The 21,009-nt window shown below is 46.5% G+C and overlaps 1 protein-coding gene across 9 annotated transcripts in view; it reads left to right on the top strand.

Annotated features, from left to right (window-relative positions):
* The window catches only part of GON4L (gon-4 like), a 240,991-nt gene that overhangs the window by 77,166 nt on the left and 142,816 nt on the right, over positions 1–21,009 (top strand). For 5 of the 9 annotated variants that reach the window (XR_004179950.1, XM_031658515.1, XM_031658493.1 and 2 more), the window contains 11 exons: positions 473–623; positions 5,154–5,270; positions 5,982–7,691; positions 9,116–9,371; positions 10,290–10,474; positions 12,004–12,201; positions 15,245–15,388; positions 15,956–16,099; positions 16,202–16,321; positions 19,107–19,220; positions 20,170–20,380. Coding sequence is in view for 8 of the 9 variants with exons in the window: in XM_031658515.1 (XP_031514375.1) it covers positions 473–623; positions 5,154–5,270; positions 5,982–7,691; positions 9,116–9,371; positions 10,290–10,474; positions 12,004–12,201; positions 15,245–15,388; positions 15,956–16,099; positions 16,202–16,321; positions 19,107–19,220; positions 20,170–20,380 (3,350 nt within the window). In the remaining variant the exon portion in view is untranslated. Of the gene's footprint in view, positions 1–472; positions 624–5,153; positions 5,271–5,981; positions 7,692–9,115; positions 9,372–10,289; positions 10,475–12,003; positions 12,202–15,244; positions 15,389–15,955; positions 16,100–16,201; positions 16,322–19,106; positions 19,221–20,169; positions 20,381–21,009 lie in introns of those variants that run through there. The other 4 variants (XM_031658570.1, XM_031658588.1, XM_021930507.2 and 1 more) reach the window with 4 other exon arrangements.

Genomic DNA, 21,009 nt, shown 5'->3' with positions numbered 1-21,009 from the left:
ACTGCACTCTGGCCTGGGTGACAGCGTGAGACCTTGTCTCAAGAAAAAAATAAAATAAAGGCCGGGCGCGGTGGCTCAAGCCTGTAATCCCAGCACTTTGGGAGGCCGAGACGGGCGGATCACGAGGTCAGGAGATCGAGACCATCCTGGCTAACACGGTGAAACCCCGTCTCTACTAAAAAATACAAAAAACTAGCCGGGCGAGGTGGCGGGCGCCTGTAGTCCCAGCTACTCGGGAGGCTGAGGCAGGAGAATGGCGTGAACCCGGGAGGTGGAGCTTGCAGTGAGCTGAGATCCGGCCACTGCACTCCAGCCTGGGCGACAGAGCAAGACTCCGTCTCAAAAAAAAAAAAAAGAAAAGAAAAAAATAAAATAAAAAAGAAAGAGTAGATCGTAAAATGTGTTAGTCTGGGGAGACCCTTTAGAAGGAAGGACTGTGAAGTGAGATTTAGTGTCATTGCTCCTTTCTCAGTTTGTTAGCTTTAGGACTGAAGCATTTTGAAGGAACTGAGTTTCCTAATCCTCTAATCAGCAAGTACCTTCTAACCTGCAAAACTGCGCACCAACTGACAGTGAGAATCAAGAACCTCAACATGAACAGAGCTCCTGACAACATCATTAAAGTGAGTGTTTCCTGCATGCGCCATCCGGGCACCGAAAAGAGGAACCTTCTTTTATCTAAAGCACTGATAGTATTCCACTTATATGCTTTTTGTGTGTGTGTGTGTGTGTCAGACAGACTCTTGCTCTGTCACTAAGGCTGGAGTACAGTGGCGTGATCTTGGCTCACTGCAGTCTTTACCTCCCAAGTTCAAGCGATTCTCCTGCCTCAGTGTCTCTCCTGCGTCAGCATCCCAAGTAGCTTGGATTACAAGCATGCACCACCATGCCTGGCTAATTTTTGTATTTTTAGTAGGGACGAGGTTTCACCATGTTGGCCAGGCTGGTCTCAAACCTCTGACCTTAAGTGATCCACCTGTCTTGGCCTCCCAAAGTGCTGGGATTACAGGCGTGAGCCACTGTACCCTGTTTCTTCTTTTTTATTTAGATACTTATTTATGTTGTGTTTTTATTTAATTTTATTTTTGTTTTTTGAGACGGAGTTTTTGCTCTTCTTGCCCAGGCTGGAGTACAATGGCATGATCTTGGCTCACCGCAACCTCCACCTGCCAGGTTCAAGCAATTCTCCTACCTCAGCCTTCCCAAGTAGCTGGGATTATAGGCATGCGCTACCAAGCCCAGCTAATTTTGTATTTTTAGTAGAGATGGGGTTTCTCTGTGTGGGTCAGTCTGGTCTTGAATTCCCGACCTCAGGTGATCAGCCCACCTCGGCCTCCCAAAGTGCTGGGATTATAAGCGTGAGCCACCATGCCCGGCCTATGTTGTGTTTTTAGAGACAGTTTCTTGCTCTATCATCCTGTCTGGAGTCCATTGGCACAGTCGTAGGTCACTGTAGCCACAAACTCCTGGGTTCAAGTGATCCTTCCACTTCAGCCTACCAAGTAGCCTGGAGTACAGGCACGTTCCACCAAGCCTAGCTCATTATTTTATTTTGTGTAGAGATGCTGTGTCACTTTGTTGCCCAGACTGGTCTTGAAGTTTTGACAACTGTCAGTCTGCCTGCCTCAACTTGGCCTCCCAAAGTGTTGGGATTACAGGCGTGAGCCACTATGCCCAGGCTTTTGTTTTGTTTTGTTTTTGTTTTTTTCTTGAGATAGGCTTTTACTCTGCTACCCAGGCTGGAGTACAGTGGTATCATAGCTCACTGTAGCTTCGAACACCTGGGCTCAAGCATTCTTCCCACCTCAGCCTCCCAAGGAACTGGGATTATGTGCATGAGCTACCTTGCTTGCGTATTAAAAAAAAATTTTTTTTTTTCAGAAATGGAATGTCCCTATATTGCCCAGGCTGGTCTAGAATTTTTCGCTTTAGGCAGTTCTCCTGTCTCAGCCTCTAATTGCTACTTCCTGGTATATTGGATTTAGGCCTTATTTATTAACCATTAACCATAAGCCAGGGAAGTTGAGGATTTATCTGTCTCCTCACTCCCTTACTCCCACCACAAACATGCACATTTTCTGCTCTCCAATCTCCTCACTAGTAAATATGTCACAATTTTGGTTAGGTTGTATTCAGGGTTTACACTATAAAATTTTAAGGACTGTATAAATGCTCTTCATATCTGAGCTTTGTTATTGTAATACCTTGCCTTTCCTGCTGAACGTTTTATTTCTCTTGGAGTAAATAATCACATTTTTTAGGGGAATGGGGCTGGACTTGATTTTATTATGTAATTATTCCCAGATCAACAGTAAAGGTTACTTAAATTTTCTTAATCTCCTTTCAGTATGTCTGGCCTTCTAGATATTCCGTCATTTTCATCTTGAAGGAATTGCTCCCTGAGCCCTCTGACACTATTCCACTCTAAGCGTGTTGCCCTATGGGCTTGCTGCACTGATGTCTTCTTGGACTTTTTCTTCACCATAATCCTGGGGATTATTTTTGCCTCTTACTGTGTTGGATCATCTTATTTCCTGAATTCTACATCTTTGTTTTTGTTTTACTTCCTTCCCTTAGTGGAATACATTCTAGTAGCATTTTTCTTTAAATTTTTTTCTAAATTTTTTTTTTTTTGAGATGGAGTCTTGCTCTGTCGCCCAGGCTGGAGTGCAGTGGCTGGATCTCAGCGCACTGCAAGCTCCACCTCCCGGGTTTACGCCATTCTCCTACCTCAGCCTCCCGAGTAGCTGGGACTACAGGCGCCCGCCACCTTGCCCAGCTAGTTTTTTGTATTTTTTAGTAGAGACGGGGTTTCACTGTGTTAGCCAAGATGGTCTCGATCTCTGACACCGTGATCCATGCGTCTTGGCCTCCCAAAGTGCTGGGATTACAGGCTTGACCACGCCCGGCCCTAAATTTTTAAAAATTGAGGCCATGTGTGAGGTGTCTCATGCCTGTAATCTAACATTTAAGGAGCCAGGCCGGATCCGCGAGGTCAGGAGATGAATCCTTCTTCTGGTCAGCTCGATCTAAAAATAAAAAAAGTGTAAATTAGTGGGGCGCCTATAGTGCACCAGCTACTGGGAACTAGTGAAAAATAAAGCGTGAGCAGAGGAGGTGAAGCTTTACAGTGGCTTTGAAAGATCGCTCCTCCAGCCTGGGTGACACAGCAAGACTCCATCTCAAAAAAAAAACTGAGACAGGTCTCACTTTTTTGCCCAGGCTGGTCTTGAACTCCTGGGCTCAAGTAATTCTCCTGCCTTGGCTTCCCAAAGTGCTGGGATTATAGGCATGAGCCACAGCCCTATTTAACTCTTGAATCTTCATGTAACACCTGTTTTTCCCAACTTCTGATAGCATATAAGAATTTTCCTTTGGCTCCAATGTTTTGAAAATTCTTGATAATATGGCTTAGAATTTGTCTAGTTTCATACATGGAGCTAAGGCACTTGATAAACTGTATTCTGCTGCAGAAAAATCTTTTTTCTTCACGTTTGAGTTGTGTGTCATTTTCTGTGCACATCTTTGTACTTTTTGTTTGTTTCTTTGCTTCTTGGTCTTTGAGACAGACTCCTCTGTCACCCAGACTGGAGTGCACGGAAGTGATCCACGCTCACTGAACTTTTGTCTCCCGAGTTCAAGTGAGTTTTTGCCTAGCCTCCCGAGTGGCTGGGATTACAGGCGAGTGGCACCATACCTGGCCAATTTTTGTATTTTTAGTAGAGACAGGGTTTCACCATGTTGCCCAAGCTGGTCTTGAACTCCTGGCCTCAAGTCATCTGCCTGCTTCAGCCTCCCAAAGTCCTGGGATTACAGGCCTGAGCCACTGTGCCCGGCTGTCTTTGTACTTTTTTAAATGTAGGATATCAGTATTGTTCCACTTGACTCTTTCCCACTAGTCTGTAAGCTCCTTGAGAGCAGGAATTGCTTCTCTTACATGTGTGCTTACCTTTTAGCACAGTGCCTAGGACATAGAAAACATTCTGTATATGCTGGATGAGCAGATACTGTCAATGGTTTTAGTTCAATTCTCGTCTTCATTTATTCTTTTTTTTTTTTGAGATGGAGTCTCGCTCTGTCCCCCAGGTTGCAGTGCAGTGGCATGATCTCGGCTCACTGCAAGCTCTGCCTCCTGGGTTCACACCATTCTCCTGCCTCAGCCTCCCGAGTAGCGGGGACTACAGGCACCCACCACCACGCGTGGCTAATTTTTTGTATTTTTTAGTAGAGACGGGGTTTCACCGTGTTAGCCAGGATGGTCTCGATCTCCTAACCCTGTGATCCTCGCGCCTCAGCCTCCTAAAGTGCTGGAATTACAGGCATGAGCCACCGCGCCCGGACTATTCTTTTCTTTTTTTTTTTTAGCCGGCGTCTCACTCTGTCACCCAGGCTGGAGTGCAGTGGCACGATCTCTGATCTCAGCTCACCACAACCTCCACCTCCCAGGTTCAAGGGATTCTCCTGCCTCAGCCCCCTGGGTAGCTGGGATTACAGGTGCGTGCCACCACACCTGGCTAATTTTTATATTTTTGTAGGGGTAGGGGTTTTGCCATGTTGGCCAGGCTGATCTTGAACTCCTGACCTTAGGTAATCTGCCCGCCTCCTAAAGTGCTGGGATTACAGGCCCGAGCCACCATGCCCAGCTTTCATTTACTCTTAGAATTGAACTTTCTCAGGCTCTCTTTTTTTTTTCCCCTTCTCTTCTAATGCCCTTCACACCATCATTTGCTTAAAATGAAGCTTTCATGTGTCCAAGGTATAGATTACGATGCTGTCTTTGCAGCTGTTGAGCAGGAACAAATCTTACATAAGATTGCTCTGAGCATCTGCTTCCTTTTCTCTCTGTGACCTAAACTGTCCCCTTCCTGGCAACCACATAGAGATCATCAGTTAGAAAATATTGAAGAAAGATTTTACAATTATTGTAAAATCTTTAAATAGAGATTAGTTTAATTCAAAATGTACAAGTATTCAGCATATGCTATTTATATATATGTGTTCGTGGGTGTGTATGTGGTTTTGTGTGTGTGTGTGTGTGTGTGTGTGTGTGTGTCTCTCTCTCTCTCGATCCACCACCCACCCCATTCACCAGCCTGACAGAGGACAGTGTTTCCAGAAGGAATGTAACTCATGCACATTTTTTTCATGTTAAGTTTTATAAGAAGACCAAACAGCTGCCAGTCTTAGTAAAATGCTGTGAAGAGATCCAGCCACATCAGTGGAAGCCACCTATAGAGAGAGAAGAACACCGGCTCCCATTCTGGTTAAAGGTACAACCCTCTTCCTCAAAGTCTGTGGGAGGCAAGTCACTGAAAGTTCTGAGAGAATATCAAGGGCTTCCTTAATCTACTAATGCTTTAGTTGTAGAATTAGGACTTCAGAAATCTTCCTCATTCACCTTTCTTCCCTTACTTTTCTGCCCTTCTCTGAGTGATTCTACATTTTCAAAATAATAGGTAAAATAATAATTTGCTAAAGGAAATTCACAGAAGTTTCTAAAGTATGTAATTGGAATGTGGTCTTTGTAGATTTTATATGCAGAGAGACTTTTCTTGGAAAGATGCCTTGAGCTTGTCTAAGGTCCCTAAAACCTAGAAAGCCCTATTATTTTTCCCAAATTCTTTTTTTGTTGTTGTTGTTTTGTTTTGTTTTGAGACAGAGTCTTCCTCTGTCCACCCAGGCTATGGTGCAATCTTGGCTCCTCGCAACCTCTGCCTCCCAGGTTCAAGTGATTCTCCTGCTTCTGCCTCCCCAGTAGCTGGGATTCCAGGCATATGCCACCACACCCAGCTAATTTTTATATTTTTAGTAGAGATGGGGTTTCACCATGTTGGTCAGGCTCGTCCTGAACTCCTGACCTGAAGTGATCTGCCCACTTCAGCCTCCCAAAGTGCTGGGATTACAGGCGTGAGTCACTGTGCCAAGCTTCTTTTTCCCAAATTCTGACATATGCTGGATCAGAGTGTTCTTGTTTCCAATAGGCCAGTCTGCCATCCATCCAGGAAGAACTGCGGCACATGGCTGATAGTGCTAGAGAGGTAGGACATGTGACTGGAACCACTGAGATCAACTCAGATCATGGCCTAGAAAAAGACAACTCGGAATTGGAGAGTGAAACTCGGTACCCACTGCTATTGCCTAAGGGTGTGGTCCTGAAACTGAAGCCAGTTGCCACCCGTTTCCCCAGGAAGGCTTGGAGACAGAAGCGTTCATCAGTCCTGAAACCCCTCCTTATCCAACCCAGCCCCTCTCTCCAGCCTAGCTTCAACCCTGGGAAAACACCAGCCCGATCAACTCATTCAGAAGCCCCTCCGAGCAAAATGGTGCTCCGAATTCCTCACCTGATCCAGCCAGCCACTGTCTTACAGACAGTTCCAGGTGTCCCTCCACTGGCGGTCAGTGGAGGTGAGAGTTTTGAGTCTCCTGCAGCACTGCCTGCTATGCCCCCTGAGGGCAGGACAAGCTTCCCTCTTTCTGAGTCCCAGACTTTGCTCTCTTCTGCCCCTGTGCCCAAGGTAATGCTGCCCTCCCTTGCCCCTTCTAAGTTTCGGAAGCCATATGTGAGACGCAGACCCTCAAAGAGAAGGGGAATCAAGGCCTCTCCCTGTATGAAACCTACCCCTGTTATCCACCACCCTGCATCTGTTATCTTCACTGTTCCTGCTACCACTGTGAAGATTGTGAGCCTTGGCAGTGGCTGTAACATGATCCAGCCTGTCAATGCGGCTGTGGCCCAGAGTCCCCAGACTATTCCCATTACCACCCTCTTGGTTAACCCTACTTCCTTCCCCTGTCAATTGAACCAGCCCCTTATGGCCTCCTCTGTCTCACCCTTAATTGTTTCTGGCAATTCTGTGAATCTTCCTATACCTTCCACCCCTGAAGATAAGGCCCACGTGAATGTGGACATTGCTTGTGCTGTGGCTAATGGGGAAAATGCCTTTCAGGGCCTAGAACCCAAATTAGAGCCCCAGGAACTATCTCCTCTCTCTGCTACTGTTTTCCCCAAAGTGGAACATAGCCCAGGGCCTCCATCAGCAGATGCAGAGTGCCAAGAAGGATTGTCAGAGAACAGTGCCTGTCGCTGGACTGTTGTGAAGACAGAGGAGGGAAGACAAGCTCTGGAGCCGCTGCCTCAGGGCATCCAGGAGTCTGTAAACAACTCTTCCTCTGGGGATTTAGAGGAAGTTGTCAAGGTGGAACCTGAAGATGCGAGAGAGGAAATCAGTGGATCCCCTGAGCGTGACATTTGTGATGACATCAAAGAGGAACATGCTGTGGAATTGGACACTGGCGTCACAAGCGAGGATTTGAACAGTGCTAGAGAGGTAAAGAAACAGACAGTCTTACAGAAGGAAGAGGAGAGGAGTCAGCCAGCTAAAACCCCTTCATCTTCTCAAGAGCACCCTGATGAAGGAACCTCAGGGACAGATGTGAACAAAGGATCATCAAAGAATGCTTTGTCCTCGATGGATCCTGAAGTGAGGCTTAGTAGCCCCCCAGGGAAGCCAGAAGAGTCACCCAGTGTTGATGGTCAGTCAGTGGAGACTCCAGTTGGGCCAGAAACTGGAGGAGAGAAGAATGGGCCGGAAGAAGAGGAAGAAGAGGACTTTGATGACCTCACCCAAGATGAGGAAGATGAAATGTCATCAGCTTCTGAGGAATCTGTGCTTTCTGTCCCAGAACTCCAGGTGAGAGCTGGAGAATATTCTCAAGTATTTTGTGGACTCAGTAATATGTTTAATTTATTGATATGCCACCTGCTTGCTTGCTACACTATGGATAGTCCTAAAATCATTTTTATTTATTTGTAATGCATTATGGAACATGATTGTGAAGTTGAGGTGAAATGAGATGGAAAGGATGAAATTTTACTGATTATATTAAACTGATTTACACATTAAATTGAATCACCTGACCATACTTTAGATGCCTTAAAAAATTAAAAAATAGTAATAGGCTGGGCTTGGTGGCTCACGCCTGTAGTCCCAGCACTTTGGGAGGCTGAGGTGGTTGGATCACAAGGCCAGGAGTTTCAGACTGGCCTGGCCAACGTGGTGAAACCTCATCTATACTAAAACTACAAAAATTAGCCAGGCGTGGTGGTGGGTGCCTGTAATCCCTGCTGCTCGGGAGGCAGAGGCAGGAGAATCACTTGAGCCCGGGAGATGGAGGCTGCAGTGAGCTGAGATCGCATCATGGCGCTCCAGCCTGGGCAACAGAACAAGGCTCCGTCTCACAAAAAAAAAAAAAAAGTGTAAATAGCCTGGCGCGGTGGCTCACGCCTATAAATCCCAGCACTTTGGGAGGCCAAGACAGGCAGATCACCTGAGGTCGGGAGTTCAAAACCAGCCTGACCAACATGGAGAAACCCTGTCTCTACTAAAAATACACAAGTAGCTGGGCGTAGTGTCGCCTGCCTATAATCCCAGCTACTCAGGAGACCGAGGCAGGAGAATTGCTTGAACCTGGGAGGCAGAGGTTGCAGTGAGCCAAGATTGCATCATCGCACTCTAGCCTGAAAACTATCTTCAGGTTACAGAAGTTTGTAAAAGGGAACTTCTTCCCCTCTCCTGCTGTCAGGCCGAATGTCAGCTATCACTGGGATTTCTTTTTTTTATCTTGTTTTGTGTGTGTGTGTGTGTGTGTTTGTTTTTTTGTTTTTTGTTTTTTTTTTGAGATGGAGTCTCACTCTGTCTCCCAGATTGGAGTGCAATGGCACAATTTCAGCTCACTGCAACCTCCGCCTCCCAGGTTCAAGTAATTCTCATGCCTCAGCCTCCCAAGTAGCTGGGATTATAGGCATGTGCCACCGTACCTGACTAATTTTTGTATTTTTAGTAGAGACGGGGTTTCATCATGTTGGCGAGGCTGGTCCTGAACTCCTGGCCTCAAGTGATCCTCCCACCTCACCTTCCCAAAGTGTCGGGATTACAGGCGTGAGCCACTGTACCTGGCCCATTGCTGGGATTTCGTAACTCAGGGAATTCCCCTCTGACAGCTGTGGTGGGCTCCCCATTGTTTAACTTCAGATTATCCTGATATAGCTTTGTGCTGTTCTGCAATTCATGAGCCACTAAGAGCCATTATAAGTACTCTTTGGAGGGTTTTACAGGAAACAATGGAGAAACTGACTTGGCTGGCATCTGAAAGGCGCATGAGTCAGGAGGGTGAGTCTGAAGAAGAGAATTCTCAGGAGGAGAACTCTGAGCCGGAAGAAGAGGAGGAAGAAGAAGCAGAAGGAATGGAAAGCCTACAGAAAGAGGATGAAATGATGGATGAAGCAGTTGGAGACTCAGCTGAGAAGCCTCCTTCTACTTTTGCCTCATCTGAGACTGCTCCAGAAGTGGAGACCAGCAGAACTCCACCAGGTGAGTTAGGCAAGCCTATACTGAAGGGCCAGTCTCACTTAACCTCGTTGTCTAGAGGACAGTGTGCAGAGTGGATAGCTTATAAACCAGGTGGAGGATTTCCAGAGGAAACCCTCTGGATCTGTTCTGCAATCCCCCACTCCCAAAACACGTTTAATGTGGTGTCTTTGTGGAGAACAGATACTCAGAAATTTTTAATTTGATTCTCATCCATTGTTAGATTTATATTAGGTTCCTTCACTTTCTTTTTTTTTTTTTTTTGAGATGGTGTCTTGCTGTGTCGCCCAGGCTGGAGTGCAATGGCGTGATCTCGGCTCACTGCAAGCTCCCCCTCCCAGGTTCAAGCGAAACTCCTGCCTCAGCCTCCTGAGTAGCTGGGATTACAGGCATCCACCCCCACACCCAGCCAATTTTTGTATTTTTAGTAGAGACAGGGTTTTACCATGTGAGTCAGGCTGGTCTCGAACTCCTAACCTTATAATCCGCCTGCCTCGGCCTCCCAAAGTGCTGGGATTACAGGCGTGAGCCACTGCACCTGACTGTTCACTTTGTTAAACTGATTGTTACCTTATCTGTCATGTGTGGGGCTAAGACCCATGTTTATTTCAGGAAACACTGCTTGTTCCTCATCCAGACATAGTCTCTCAAGAGCACTACAGAAGCCACACTTGCTCTTTAGACTTCCTTTCTCAATATGAAGTAGCTGATTATCTTGTCATCCCAATTAAGGCAGTTACACTGCAGACTCTGTGTAGAGCTGACTTGACAGACTTACTTCTCATACCGTTTTCCCAACAACCTTTTCCTTGACTTGCTCCATAATATTGAATAGGATTTGGCTGGGGTGGTGCATGTGGTGGAATGGGAAGAGCAGGGGTTTAGGGACAGAGAAACAATGTTTTTCATGTGTGCTACAAGGAGAGAGCATCAAAGCTGCTGGAAAGGGCCGGAACAATCATCGAGCTCGCAACAAGCGGGGAAGTCGGGCTCGGGCCAGCAAGGACACCTCCAAGCTGCTGTTGCTGTATGATGAGGACATTCTCGAACGAGATCCCCTCAGGGAGCAGAAGGACTTGGCCTTTGCCCAAGCTTATCTGACCAGGGTAGGCAAATGCTGCTTCCTGTTACTACCAGTCTCTGTGAATGTGGCTGCTTCTTCAAGGGAGATGTTTTTAAAAATGACGTCTGTTTTTCAGGCTATACAGCAGGCATCATATTCCTCTATGTTGGCTTTTCTGGCAAAAGATCTCTGTGACAGAACCACAAAGAGACGTAGAATTCAATCATAAGTATGTTTGTTAATACCCTGCCATCATCCTTCTGTTTACTAGAGATTGGCAGAAAAATGATACCACCATCATCAGTGGGAGGTTGTGACTTTATTAGGTGGGCTGATAAGGACCTTTATAGAACCTTTGGCTTGAGAAGAAAGACAGTGGATACACTGGTCAGCAAGTGGATTTCAGAGAAATACATTGCTCTTAAGACATGAACCAGCTGGGCATGGTGGTTCACATCTATGATCCCAGCACTTTGGGAGGCCGAGGCAGGTGGATCACCTGAGATCAGGAGTTCGAGACCAGCCTGGCCAACATGGTGAAAACCTGTCTCTACTAAAATACAAAATTTAGCTGGGCGTGGTGGCAGGCGCCTGTAATCCTAGCTACCGGGGAGGCTGAGGCACAAGAATCATTTGAACCCGGGAGATGGAAGTTGCAGTGAGCCGAGATCGCACCACTGCACTCCAGCCTTGGTGACAGGGTGAGACTGTGTCTCAAAAAAAAAAGAAAAGACATGAACCAGGCTGGGCGTTGTGGCCCTTGCATATAATCCCAGCACTTTGGGAGGCTACAGTAGGAGGATTCCTTGAGTCCAGGAGTTCAAGACAAGCCTGGGCAACATAGGAGACCTCCAACTCTACAAAAATTAAAAAATCAACTAAGCATGGTGGTACATGCCTGTAGTCCTCGCTACTTTGGGAGGCTGAGGTGGAAGGATGACTTGGGCCCAGGTGGTTGAGGCTGCAGTGAGCCATAATTGCATCAGTGCACTCCAGCCTGGGCAACAGAATGAGACCCTGTCTCAAAAAAAAAAAAAAAAAGACGTAAGCCAACCTCTTCTTGGTAGTGTCCTGGAGAACTATATCCTTCTGTTGGTAACTACCTGGTTCCTTTATCCCCCTGGAAAGCAGAATACTGGCAATGATAGTCATAGCTTTTTCTCATCTCCTAATATTTTACTGATATTCCTACCTTAGGTATTATTTACTCTCAGATTACGCCCATGCTGAAATACATGTACAAACACATGTTACCTATTTCATTATGAGGATGTAATCAGTAAGGAAACGTTAGGGCTGCAACCCAGAGAAAAGCATTACTTGGTTTTGTGGGTAGAGCTGTGGAACTTGGAAAATGTTTTTTTACTTGCTCACTCCCAGAAAAAGATCTTTACCTTGCCTATTGCTCTGTATCTTCCATTAACAGTCAGATGTTAAGATCTGTTGGAGGTGCAGCCTCTGATGGATAATTCTTGGAGCTCTCTAACCATAACCCTGCCTTCTCCCTTGTACCCTTATTGCTTGTTGTGGCCCAAATAAAGGGTGTTGATGATTGAAAGTCTTCCCGTGTAGGTACGAGAAGCCCTACAACATATCCCTGGCAAGTATGAAGACTTCCTTCAAGTCATCTATGAATTTGAGTCAAGTACCCAGAGACAGACGGCTGTAGATCTCTACAAAAGCCTGCAAATTCTGCTCCAAGACTGGCCTCAGCTGTTGAAAGACTTTGCTGCTTTCCTGTTACCTGAGCAAGCTCTGGCCTGTGGATTAGTAAGTGAATGGGGAAAATAAGTACACTAGGACTTCTGGGTCAGAGTGAGACTGGGATTGAATGGGGTTGAATAAGACTGTTTCAATCTCCCAACTCCTTCCAGACACACACACGTCCCCTAGCCCAGAGTGATAAGAGCCTCTGTCTTTTCAAGGGATTATCTTTCCAATCCCATGCTCCCATTTTCTTTACATGATAAATGAGAGGGTTTTACCTGTAGTTGCCAAAGGAGACTTTGGGTGAGTCATATGCTCTCTGCTTCTCACTGGTATCAAGTCAGACATTCATTTAACAAGTATTTGTTAAGTGCCTCCTAACTGTCAGACAATTCCTGACCTCAATTGCTAGGAATATAGCAATTACAAAAGACTAAAATCCCTGCCCTCATGGAGCTTATGTTTTCATGGGGAAGTTCGGATGATACTCCAGAAAACATATATATATAATATATAAAACATAAATTATGGCCGGGCGCGGTGGCTCAAGCCTGTAATCCCAGCACTTTGGGAGGCTGAGGCAGGCCCGGGATCCACCTTGTGAGGTCAGGAGATCGAGAACCATCCTGGCTAACGGTGAGCGATCTCTACTAAAAAATACAAAAACAGCGGTGATGGGGAGCACCTGTAGTCCCAGCTACTCGGGAGGCTGAGGCAGGAGAATGCGTGAACCCGGAGATGAGCTTGCAGTGAGCTGAGATCCAGCCTGCACTCAGCCTGGAGGCAACAGAGCCAGACTCGTCTCAAAAAAAAAAAACATAAATTATAAAAAGAAGTATAAACAGTGAAATATGTAGTATACAGTGTTTTACAGTGATCATGTTTTACAGAAAAATAAAGCAGGAAAGGAAACTAGAGGGGTGGTTTTATACACAGTGGTCTAGGAAGGCCACTGTGGTACGGTAACATGTAAAATGTTGCAGAATAGGAGGCTAAACATGAGGGATATCCCAGTAGTCCTGGACTTCTTGTCACAAAAATAGGAACAAAGGGAGGAATAAGATTATTCTAAGAGTTTTATTAGGGTTAAGTGACAGTGGGGTAGTTCTGTGTATAATGTGTGATGCCCATTTTCTCTTCTGGTATTATTATGAGGATCCAATCAGTGTATATGTGAAAAGAAAATTTTTATTTTATTTTTTTGAGATAGAGTTTCACTCTTGTTGCCCAGGCTGGAGTGCAGTGGTGCGATCTCTGCTCACTGCAACCTCCACCTCCCAGGTTCAAGCGATTCTCCTGCCTCAGCCTCCCGAATAGCTGGGATTACGGGCATGCACCACCACGCGTAGCTAATTTTGTATTTTTAGTAAAGATGGGGTTTCTCCATGTTGGTCAGGCTGGTCTTGAACTCCAGACCTCAGGTGATCCGCCCGCCTCAGCCTCCCAAATTGCTGGGATTACAGGTGTGAGCCACCATGCTTGGCCAAAATTTTTTTTTTTTTTTTTTTTTTTTTTTTTGAGACGAAGGTTTACTCTGTCACCCAGGCTGGAGTCCAATGGTGCGATCTCAGCTTGCTGCAACCTCCACCTCTCGGGTTCAAGCAATTCTCCTGCCTCAGCCTCCTGAGTAGCTGGGACTACAGGCGCCCACCACCACACCCAGCTAGATTTTTTTGTATTTTTAATAGAGACAGGGTTTCACCGTGTTAGCCAGGATGGTCTTGATCTCTTGACCTTGTGGTCTGCCCGCCTTGGCCTCCCAAAGTGCTGGGATTCCAGGCATGAGCCACTGCGCCTGGCTAAAAATTTTTTAAAGAGATAATGTCGACCAGGTATAGTGGCTCACACCTGTAATCCCAGCACTTTGGGAGGCCAAGGCTGGTGGATGGCTTGAGCTCAGGAGTTTGAGGCCAGCCTGGACAACGTACCAAGACCCCATCTTTACATAAAATTTAAAAATTAACTGGGTGTGGTGGTGCACACCTTTGGTCCCAGCTATTTGGGTGGCTGAGGTTGGGGGACCACTTGAGCCTGAGAGGTTGAGGCTTCACTGAGCCATGATTGCTTCACTGCATTCCAGTTTGGATGACAAGAGCAAGACCTTGTCTCAAAAAAAGAGAGAGAGACAATGGCCAGGCACAGTGGCTGGCACCTGTAATCCCAGCACTTTGGGAGACTGAGGTGGGAGGATCCCTTGTAGCCAGGAGTTTTGTTGTTGTTGTTATTGTTGTTGTTTTTTGAGGCAAAGTCTCACTCTGTCACCCAGGCTGGAGTGCAGTGGCACGATCTGTGCTCACTGCAACCTCTGCCTCCAGGTTCAAGTGATTCTCCTGCCTCAGCCTTCCTGGTAGCGGGGATTACAGGCATGCACAACTGTACCTGTCTAATTTTTGTATTTTTAGTAGAGATGGGGTTTCACCATGTTGGTCAGGGTGGTCTTGAACTCCTGACCTCAGGTGATTTGCCCACCTCGGCTTCCCAAAGTGCTGGGATTACAGGCGTCAGCCACTGTGCCTGGCCTGTAGCCAGGAGTTTGAGACGAGCCTGGACAACACAGGCCCCTGGGATTCTCCTGCCTCAGCCTCCCAAGTAGCTCAAACTACAGGTGTACACCATGACCCCTGCCTAATTTTTAAATTTTTCTGTAGAGACATAGTCTCACTGTGTTGCTCGTCTTGAATTCCTGGCCTTAAACGATCCTCCTGCCTTGGCCTCCCAACATGGGATTACAGGCATTACAGGGATTACATGGGATTACATGAGCCACCTTGTGTAGCCTGAAAATTCTTTGTAATATAAACTCTAAAGTATCATATGAATTTTGGTGTCTTGATTTCACAATTCATAAAACAGCAAACACTTTGAAACACGTACATCTCTTGAAGCTGTTGCTCACATCTTAATTGCTTTGGGTGGCTATCCACCAGTGGTCCAAGGTGGATGGAGGTTAGGGTTTTAAATTAGATCTCATAGTTGTAAACTAGAATTTTAAACCAGGATTCTGTCATCTCTTGTGTCCTGGTCCACTAGTTCTTATCCTTAGAACCCTCAAGTCCTGCTCTAGCTGTATTGTGACTCCTCTTTTGTCCACTTTGCACTCTGGTAGTTTGAGGAGCAGCAGGCTTTTGAGAAGAGCCGCAAGTTCCTTCGGCAGCTGGAGATTTGCTTTGCAGAGAACCCCTCACACCACCAAAAGATTATCAAGGTCCTCCAGGGCTGTGCAGACTGCCTTCCGCAGGAGATCACCGAGGTATTCTTTCCTGTCCTGCTTTCTTCCTGTTGTCTTCTGGGCCTTAGGCCTTTCCCTTGTCTCTTTCCCCAACCTACTCCATACCTTTTTGCCTCTGGAGTGTCATGGGCTTCCTGGAGGAGATGAACAAGGCAAGGACTTTTTAGGCTTACCCAAAGCATAAAGCACTGGGGTAGGGAGGGATTGCTACCTGAAACCAGAGCCTGTCTAACCTTCACAGGCTCAGGAATGCCATGGATGTCCTGGAAGGGATGCTCAAGGACGGAGGTTCTGGGGCCTGGGAGGGGCCTTACCTCCTTGCTCTGCTTGGGGTAGTGCCCTAGCTGGAGACCAGTAGGGCAGAGTGGAGAGTGGGATCGTTAGGAGTCAAATCTAGTATTAGTACCCTTCCCCTGTAGGCAGCTAAGGAGGAAGAGAAAGTTTTAGTATTCTTTGTTACCAGGCAGAGTCTCTGTGTGTTTCCCAGTTGACTAGGAAAGCAGAACATGGAGGTATATGGGATTGGTTGGGAAGGGTAGCCTAGAGAGGCTCTGGAGACTTCCTCTTTCCCTCTGTGATTCTCCTCAGCTCAAGACACAGATGTGGCAGCTCCTCAAGGGCCACGACCACCTACAGGATGAGTTTTCTATCTTCTTTGACCACTTGCGCCCAGCAGCTAGCCGGATGGGTGACTTTGAAGAGATCAATTGGACTGAGGAGAAGGAGTATGAGGTATAGGCCCTGAGGCTGCTGTAGCCTTATGAAGAGGGGAGGCCACACGTGGGAGGGATATTGGCCTGGTGTCTGTGCTGAGCAGCACCAACTCCTTCTCAGTTTGATGGCTTTGAAGAAGTGGCCCTGCCTGATGTGGAAGAAGAGGAGGAGCCTCCCAAGATACCCACAGCCTCAAAGAACAAGAGAAAAAAAGAGATCGGGGTCCAAAATCATGATAAGGTATTTTCTTTGTTTGTTTGTTTTTGAGACAGAATCTCGCTCTGTCACCCAAGCTAGATTGCAGTGGTGTAATCTTGGCTCACTGCAACCTCCACCTCCCAGATTCGAGCGATTCTCCCACCTCAGCCTCTCAAATAACTGGAATTACAGACACATGCCACCACGCCCAGCAAATTTTTGTATTTTTGGTAGAGATGAGTTTTCACCATGTTGGCTAGGCTGCTCTCGAACTCCTGACCTCAAGTGATCCACCCGCCTCGGCCTCCCAACGTGCTGGGATTACAGGTGTGAGCCACTGTGCCCGGCCTAAAATTATGATAAGGTATGCCAGGTTATTGAAAAGCATCTATGTTTCATGAATCAAGCCTTGCGTTTTCTCACTAATCATTTCTCTGGCTTACTATGGCCCAAGGTTTCTAGTTGAAAGACTCTAGGATCTGAGACAATCATGGAGAACAAACCAAAGGTCAGGCTGAGACAGACATGCAGAGCCTTTGGGAAAACAGTGCCGTTGTTGCGGGGGCCTTAGGATTCCCTAGTTAGAAGGATTTGTTTCTTCCCCTTTTCTCTCTAGCTCGGAGTTATTACTCTTAATTCAACTTTTTCTTTTCTTTTTTTTTTTTTTTTTTTTTGGTGACAGAGTCTCACTCTGTCTCCCAGGCTGGAGTGCAGTGGCATGATTTCGGCTCACTGCAAGCTGCGCCTCCCAGGTTCACGCCATTCTCCTGCCTCAGCCTCCCGAGTAGCTGGGACTACAGGCGCCCGCCACCACGCCTGGCTAATTTTTTGTATTTTTAGTAGAGACGGGGTTTCACCATGTAAGCCAGGATGGTTTCGATCTCCTGACCTCATGATCCGCCCATCTTGGCCTCCCAAAGTTCTGGGGTTATGGGCGTGAGCCACCACGCCCGGCCTCAACTTTTTCGTTTTTGCTCATGTAAGAAAATAGAGCCAATTGAGGATGAGCTTGTTGTTAAAAAAAGAAAGTAGAAACAAGATTTCCCATATTAATAATAATGATAGAAGCTAATACTTAGTTGTATTACAAAGTGACAGGCATTGCTGCGAAGTATTTTAATGGATTATTGACACATTTAATTCTCACAGTAATCCTATGGAGAGATTGCTCTTGTTTGCATTTTACAGAAGACATAACTGACGCAGAGAGGTTGCTGTCAGGGTCTCATATTTAGTAAGTGGCAGTGCTAGGATATGAACTCCTCAGGTAAGCCAGCTGCAGAGTCTACTGGTTGTCACTGCTCTTCAAGTAGTATTTTTTTTTTTTTTTAATTCATGTTTCCTGACCAAATGTTTTTTCTCTTTCCTGGGGAGAAACTGCTTCTTAGTAGCTGTATGACCTTGAGAAACTTATTTAACCTCTCTTTGTTTCGGTTTCTTCATCATAAATTGGGATGATAATGGTACTTATGTCTTGGGTTTATTAAACAGAGTATCATTGAGTGGGCCTTCCATGGGTACAAAGTTCTCAAGGGGATTGGAAGAGATGGGAGAGCTGAAGGCACAGAGAGACAGAAACAAAGACATTGTGTCTCATGATGGAGGGTCTCCAGTGACTTTGCCTCAGATTTTGTCTGACTTAAATATTTCTTGAAACATCTGGGGCAATTGGGATATGTCAGTCTTTAGGTCATTTAGGGATTGTTTCAGGGATTCATAATAGACCTTAATCTAGTTCGGGCTATTGATGTCCCCAGGCAATGTGAGAAGTTGATACATAAAAGAGGAAGGGGTACAGGAGTGGTGGCTCACACCTGTAATCCCAACATTTTGGGAGGTCAAGGTGGGTGGATCACTTGAGGTCAGGAGTTCAAGACCAGCCAGAGTAAGATGGCGAATTCCTATCTCTACTAAAAATACAAAAATTCGCCATAGGCTAGGTGCTGTGGCTTACGCCTGTAATCCCAGCACTTTGCAAGGCCAAGGCGGGTGGATTACTTGAGGTCAGGAGTTCGAAACCAGCCTGGTCAACATGGCGAAATCCCATCTCACTAAAAATACAAAAAAAAATTAGATGGGCGTGGTGGCATGCACCTGTAATCCCAGCTACTTGGGAGGCTGAGACACGGGAATCGCTTGATCCCAGGGAGCGGAGGTTGCACTGAGCTGAGCTCACACCACTGCACTCCAGCCTGGCAGAGAGAGTGAGACTCTGTCTCAAACAAAAAATAATAATAATAATTAGCTAGGCGTGGTGCACAGTCCCAGTTACTTGGAAGGCTGAGGTGGGAAAATCACTTGAGCCCAGGAGGCAGAGGTTGCAGTGAGCCATGAATGTGACACTGCACTCTAGCCTGGGTGACAGAGCCGGACCCTGTCTCGAAAAAAAAAAAAAAAAAAAAAAAAAAGACATGGGGAGAGGGTGGGCTGTGTTGTGCTCATATGGCTCACAACTTTAGCTTCCTTTCTTGGTACCAAAAATATGGCCAGGCATGGTGGCTCATGCCTGTAATCCTAGCACTTTGGGACTCTGAGGGGGGCAGATCACGAGGTCTCAGGAGTTTGAGACCAGCCTGACCAACATGGTGAAACGCTGTCTCTACTAAAAATACAAAAATTAGCCAAGTGTGGTCGTACGTGCCTGTAATCCCAGCTATTCAGGAGGCCGAGGCAGGAGAATCGCTTGAACCCGGGAGGTGGAGGTTGTGGTGAGCCAACATCGTGCCACTGCACTCCAGCCTGGGCCACAGAGTGAGACTCTGTCTAAAAAAAAAAAAAACACACACACAAAAAACTTGGCAGCTAATCAAGCCCAAGTATCTCCTAGGAGACTGAGTGGCCAGATGGGACCAAGGACTGTGCCTGCTCCTGCCACGAAGGAGGTCCAGATTCCAAGTTGAAGAAGAGCAAAAGGCGGAGCTGTAGCCACTGTAGCAGCAAGGTGAGGAAAGTATCAAGGGTACTGGTCCTAAGGGGTATCAGAGCTGCTGGGGGCATTGTTTGCTACCAAGAATTGTACCTTACTGAATTCCTAAAAAGGCATATATATAAAAAACAGTCAGTACACATATATGTGTACGTATGCAAAATAAATGGAATCTGCTACAAATACGTGATTTTGTTTTTTAAGGAGAATTCTGTAAAACTTTTGGAATTGGAAAAACAAAATACCAGTTAAAATATTTCCCTCAGATATTAGAAAATGAAATAAACCTCTGTCATGAAAATAGTCTCTACAAGTAGTCCTGGTTCTCTAGAGTGGAGTTGGTTGGCAGGAAAAACAAAGTTCTTAGTAAGAGAAGGAGTTGTGGAATCCAATACTCTATTCTGGGCAATTTAAAATCCTTGGAGCAGGGAGGCAGAGGTTGCAGTGAACCATGATGATACCACTGAGCTCCAGCCTGGGTGACAGTGAGACCGTGTTTAAAAAAGAAAAAAAATCAAATCCTTAGAGTAGCAGCTGGGCAAGAGAGGACTCCGGAGGCTCAGCTGGGAGATCACTTGAGCCCAGGAGTCTGAGGCTGTAGTGTACCACCATGGTCATGCCTGTGTAAACAGCCACTGCACTCCAGCCTGGGCAAGATAATCTGTGTCATCTGAGACCCTGTCTATCTTTTCTTTTTGTTGTCATTTGAGAGAGTCTCACTATGTTGCCCAGGCTGATCTTGAACCCTTGGGCTCAAGTGATCCTCACCCCTTAGCCTCCCAAGTAGCTAGGTTTATAGGCATGTACCACTGCACCCAGTTGAAACTCTGTCAACAAAATTGTTGGAGCAGACATGCATGTGGGTTGACTTGGTGAGCATGAGGCAGGGCTTCTTCCTTTAGTGGGCCCCAATCAAAGACATAGGCGGTCAGGACACCTTTGACCCAGTAGACCATCCCTGCAGGTCTGTGACAGCAAATCCTACAAGAGCAAGGAGCCCCATGAGTTGGTGGGCAGCAGCCCCCACCGAGAGGCTAGTCCTATGCCTGGAACTAAGGAAGCTGGGCAGGGCAAGGATGTGACGGAAGAGGAAGCCCCAGAGGAGCGGGAGAGCACTGAGGCCACCCAGAGCAGGACTGTCAGGACCACCAGAAAGGGAGAGATGCCTGTTTCAGGTGAGTGATCTGCCAACCCAGCCCTTCTGTTCCTGTCTCATTCTCCTGTACTCCAGACAGGAACCTCCATGAGCCTGGATAAATAGCCTTTACAGGGATGGATATACCACCTCTTTCACTGATGTACCCATAGGAAGCCCTTCTGCTGTTCAGGCTTTTTCTGTCCTATGGCCTCACTCCTCTTGCAGAATTAAGAATGCCACAAATTTCACGCGATTCAACATTGTCTTTTCTTTCCATTCCTAAAACCCTTCCCCCATCTCCAAATCTACTATAATCTACATCGTAAAGACTGGGCCATTCTCAGCTTTGGCAGTAGGACTTTATATCTTTGCATAAGTGACATTATGCCCCCCACCTCCACCCAACTCTTTTATTATTTATAATTTTTGTAGTGATGGGATCTCACCATATTGCCCAGGCTAGTCTCAAACTCCTGGCCTCAAGCGATCCCACCACTTTGGCTTCCCAAAGTGCAGGCATTATAGGTGTGAGCCACCATGCCCGGCCCTCTTTTGTATTAGAATTTTTGCACAGTACCTGGCCACATTGACCTATGGTAAATTCTCGTGCTTAGGTGCATCTTGATCCTGACAGTACCCTGAGATCCTTATTTTCCTCCTAAGCAG

Source organism: Papio anubis, chromosome 1 (assembly GCF_008728515.1).
Source record: "Papio anubis isolate 15944 chromosome 1, Panubis1.0, whole genome shotgun sequence".
NCBI classification, from domain to species: Eukaryota; Metazoa; Chordata; class Mammalia; order Primates; family Cercopithecidae; genus Papio; species Papio anubis.
This window is presented reverse-complemented; position numbering and strand designations above follow the sequence as displayed.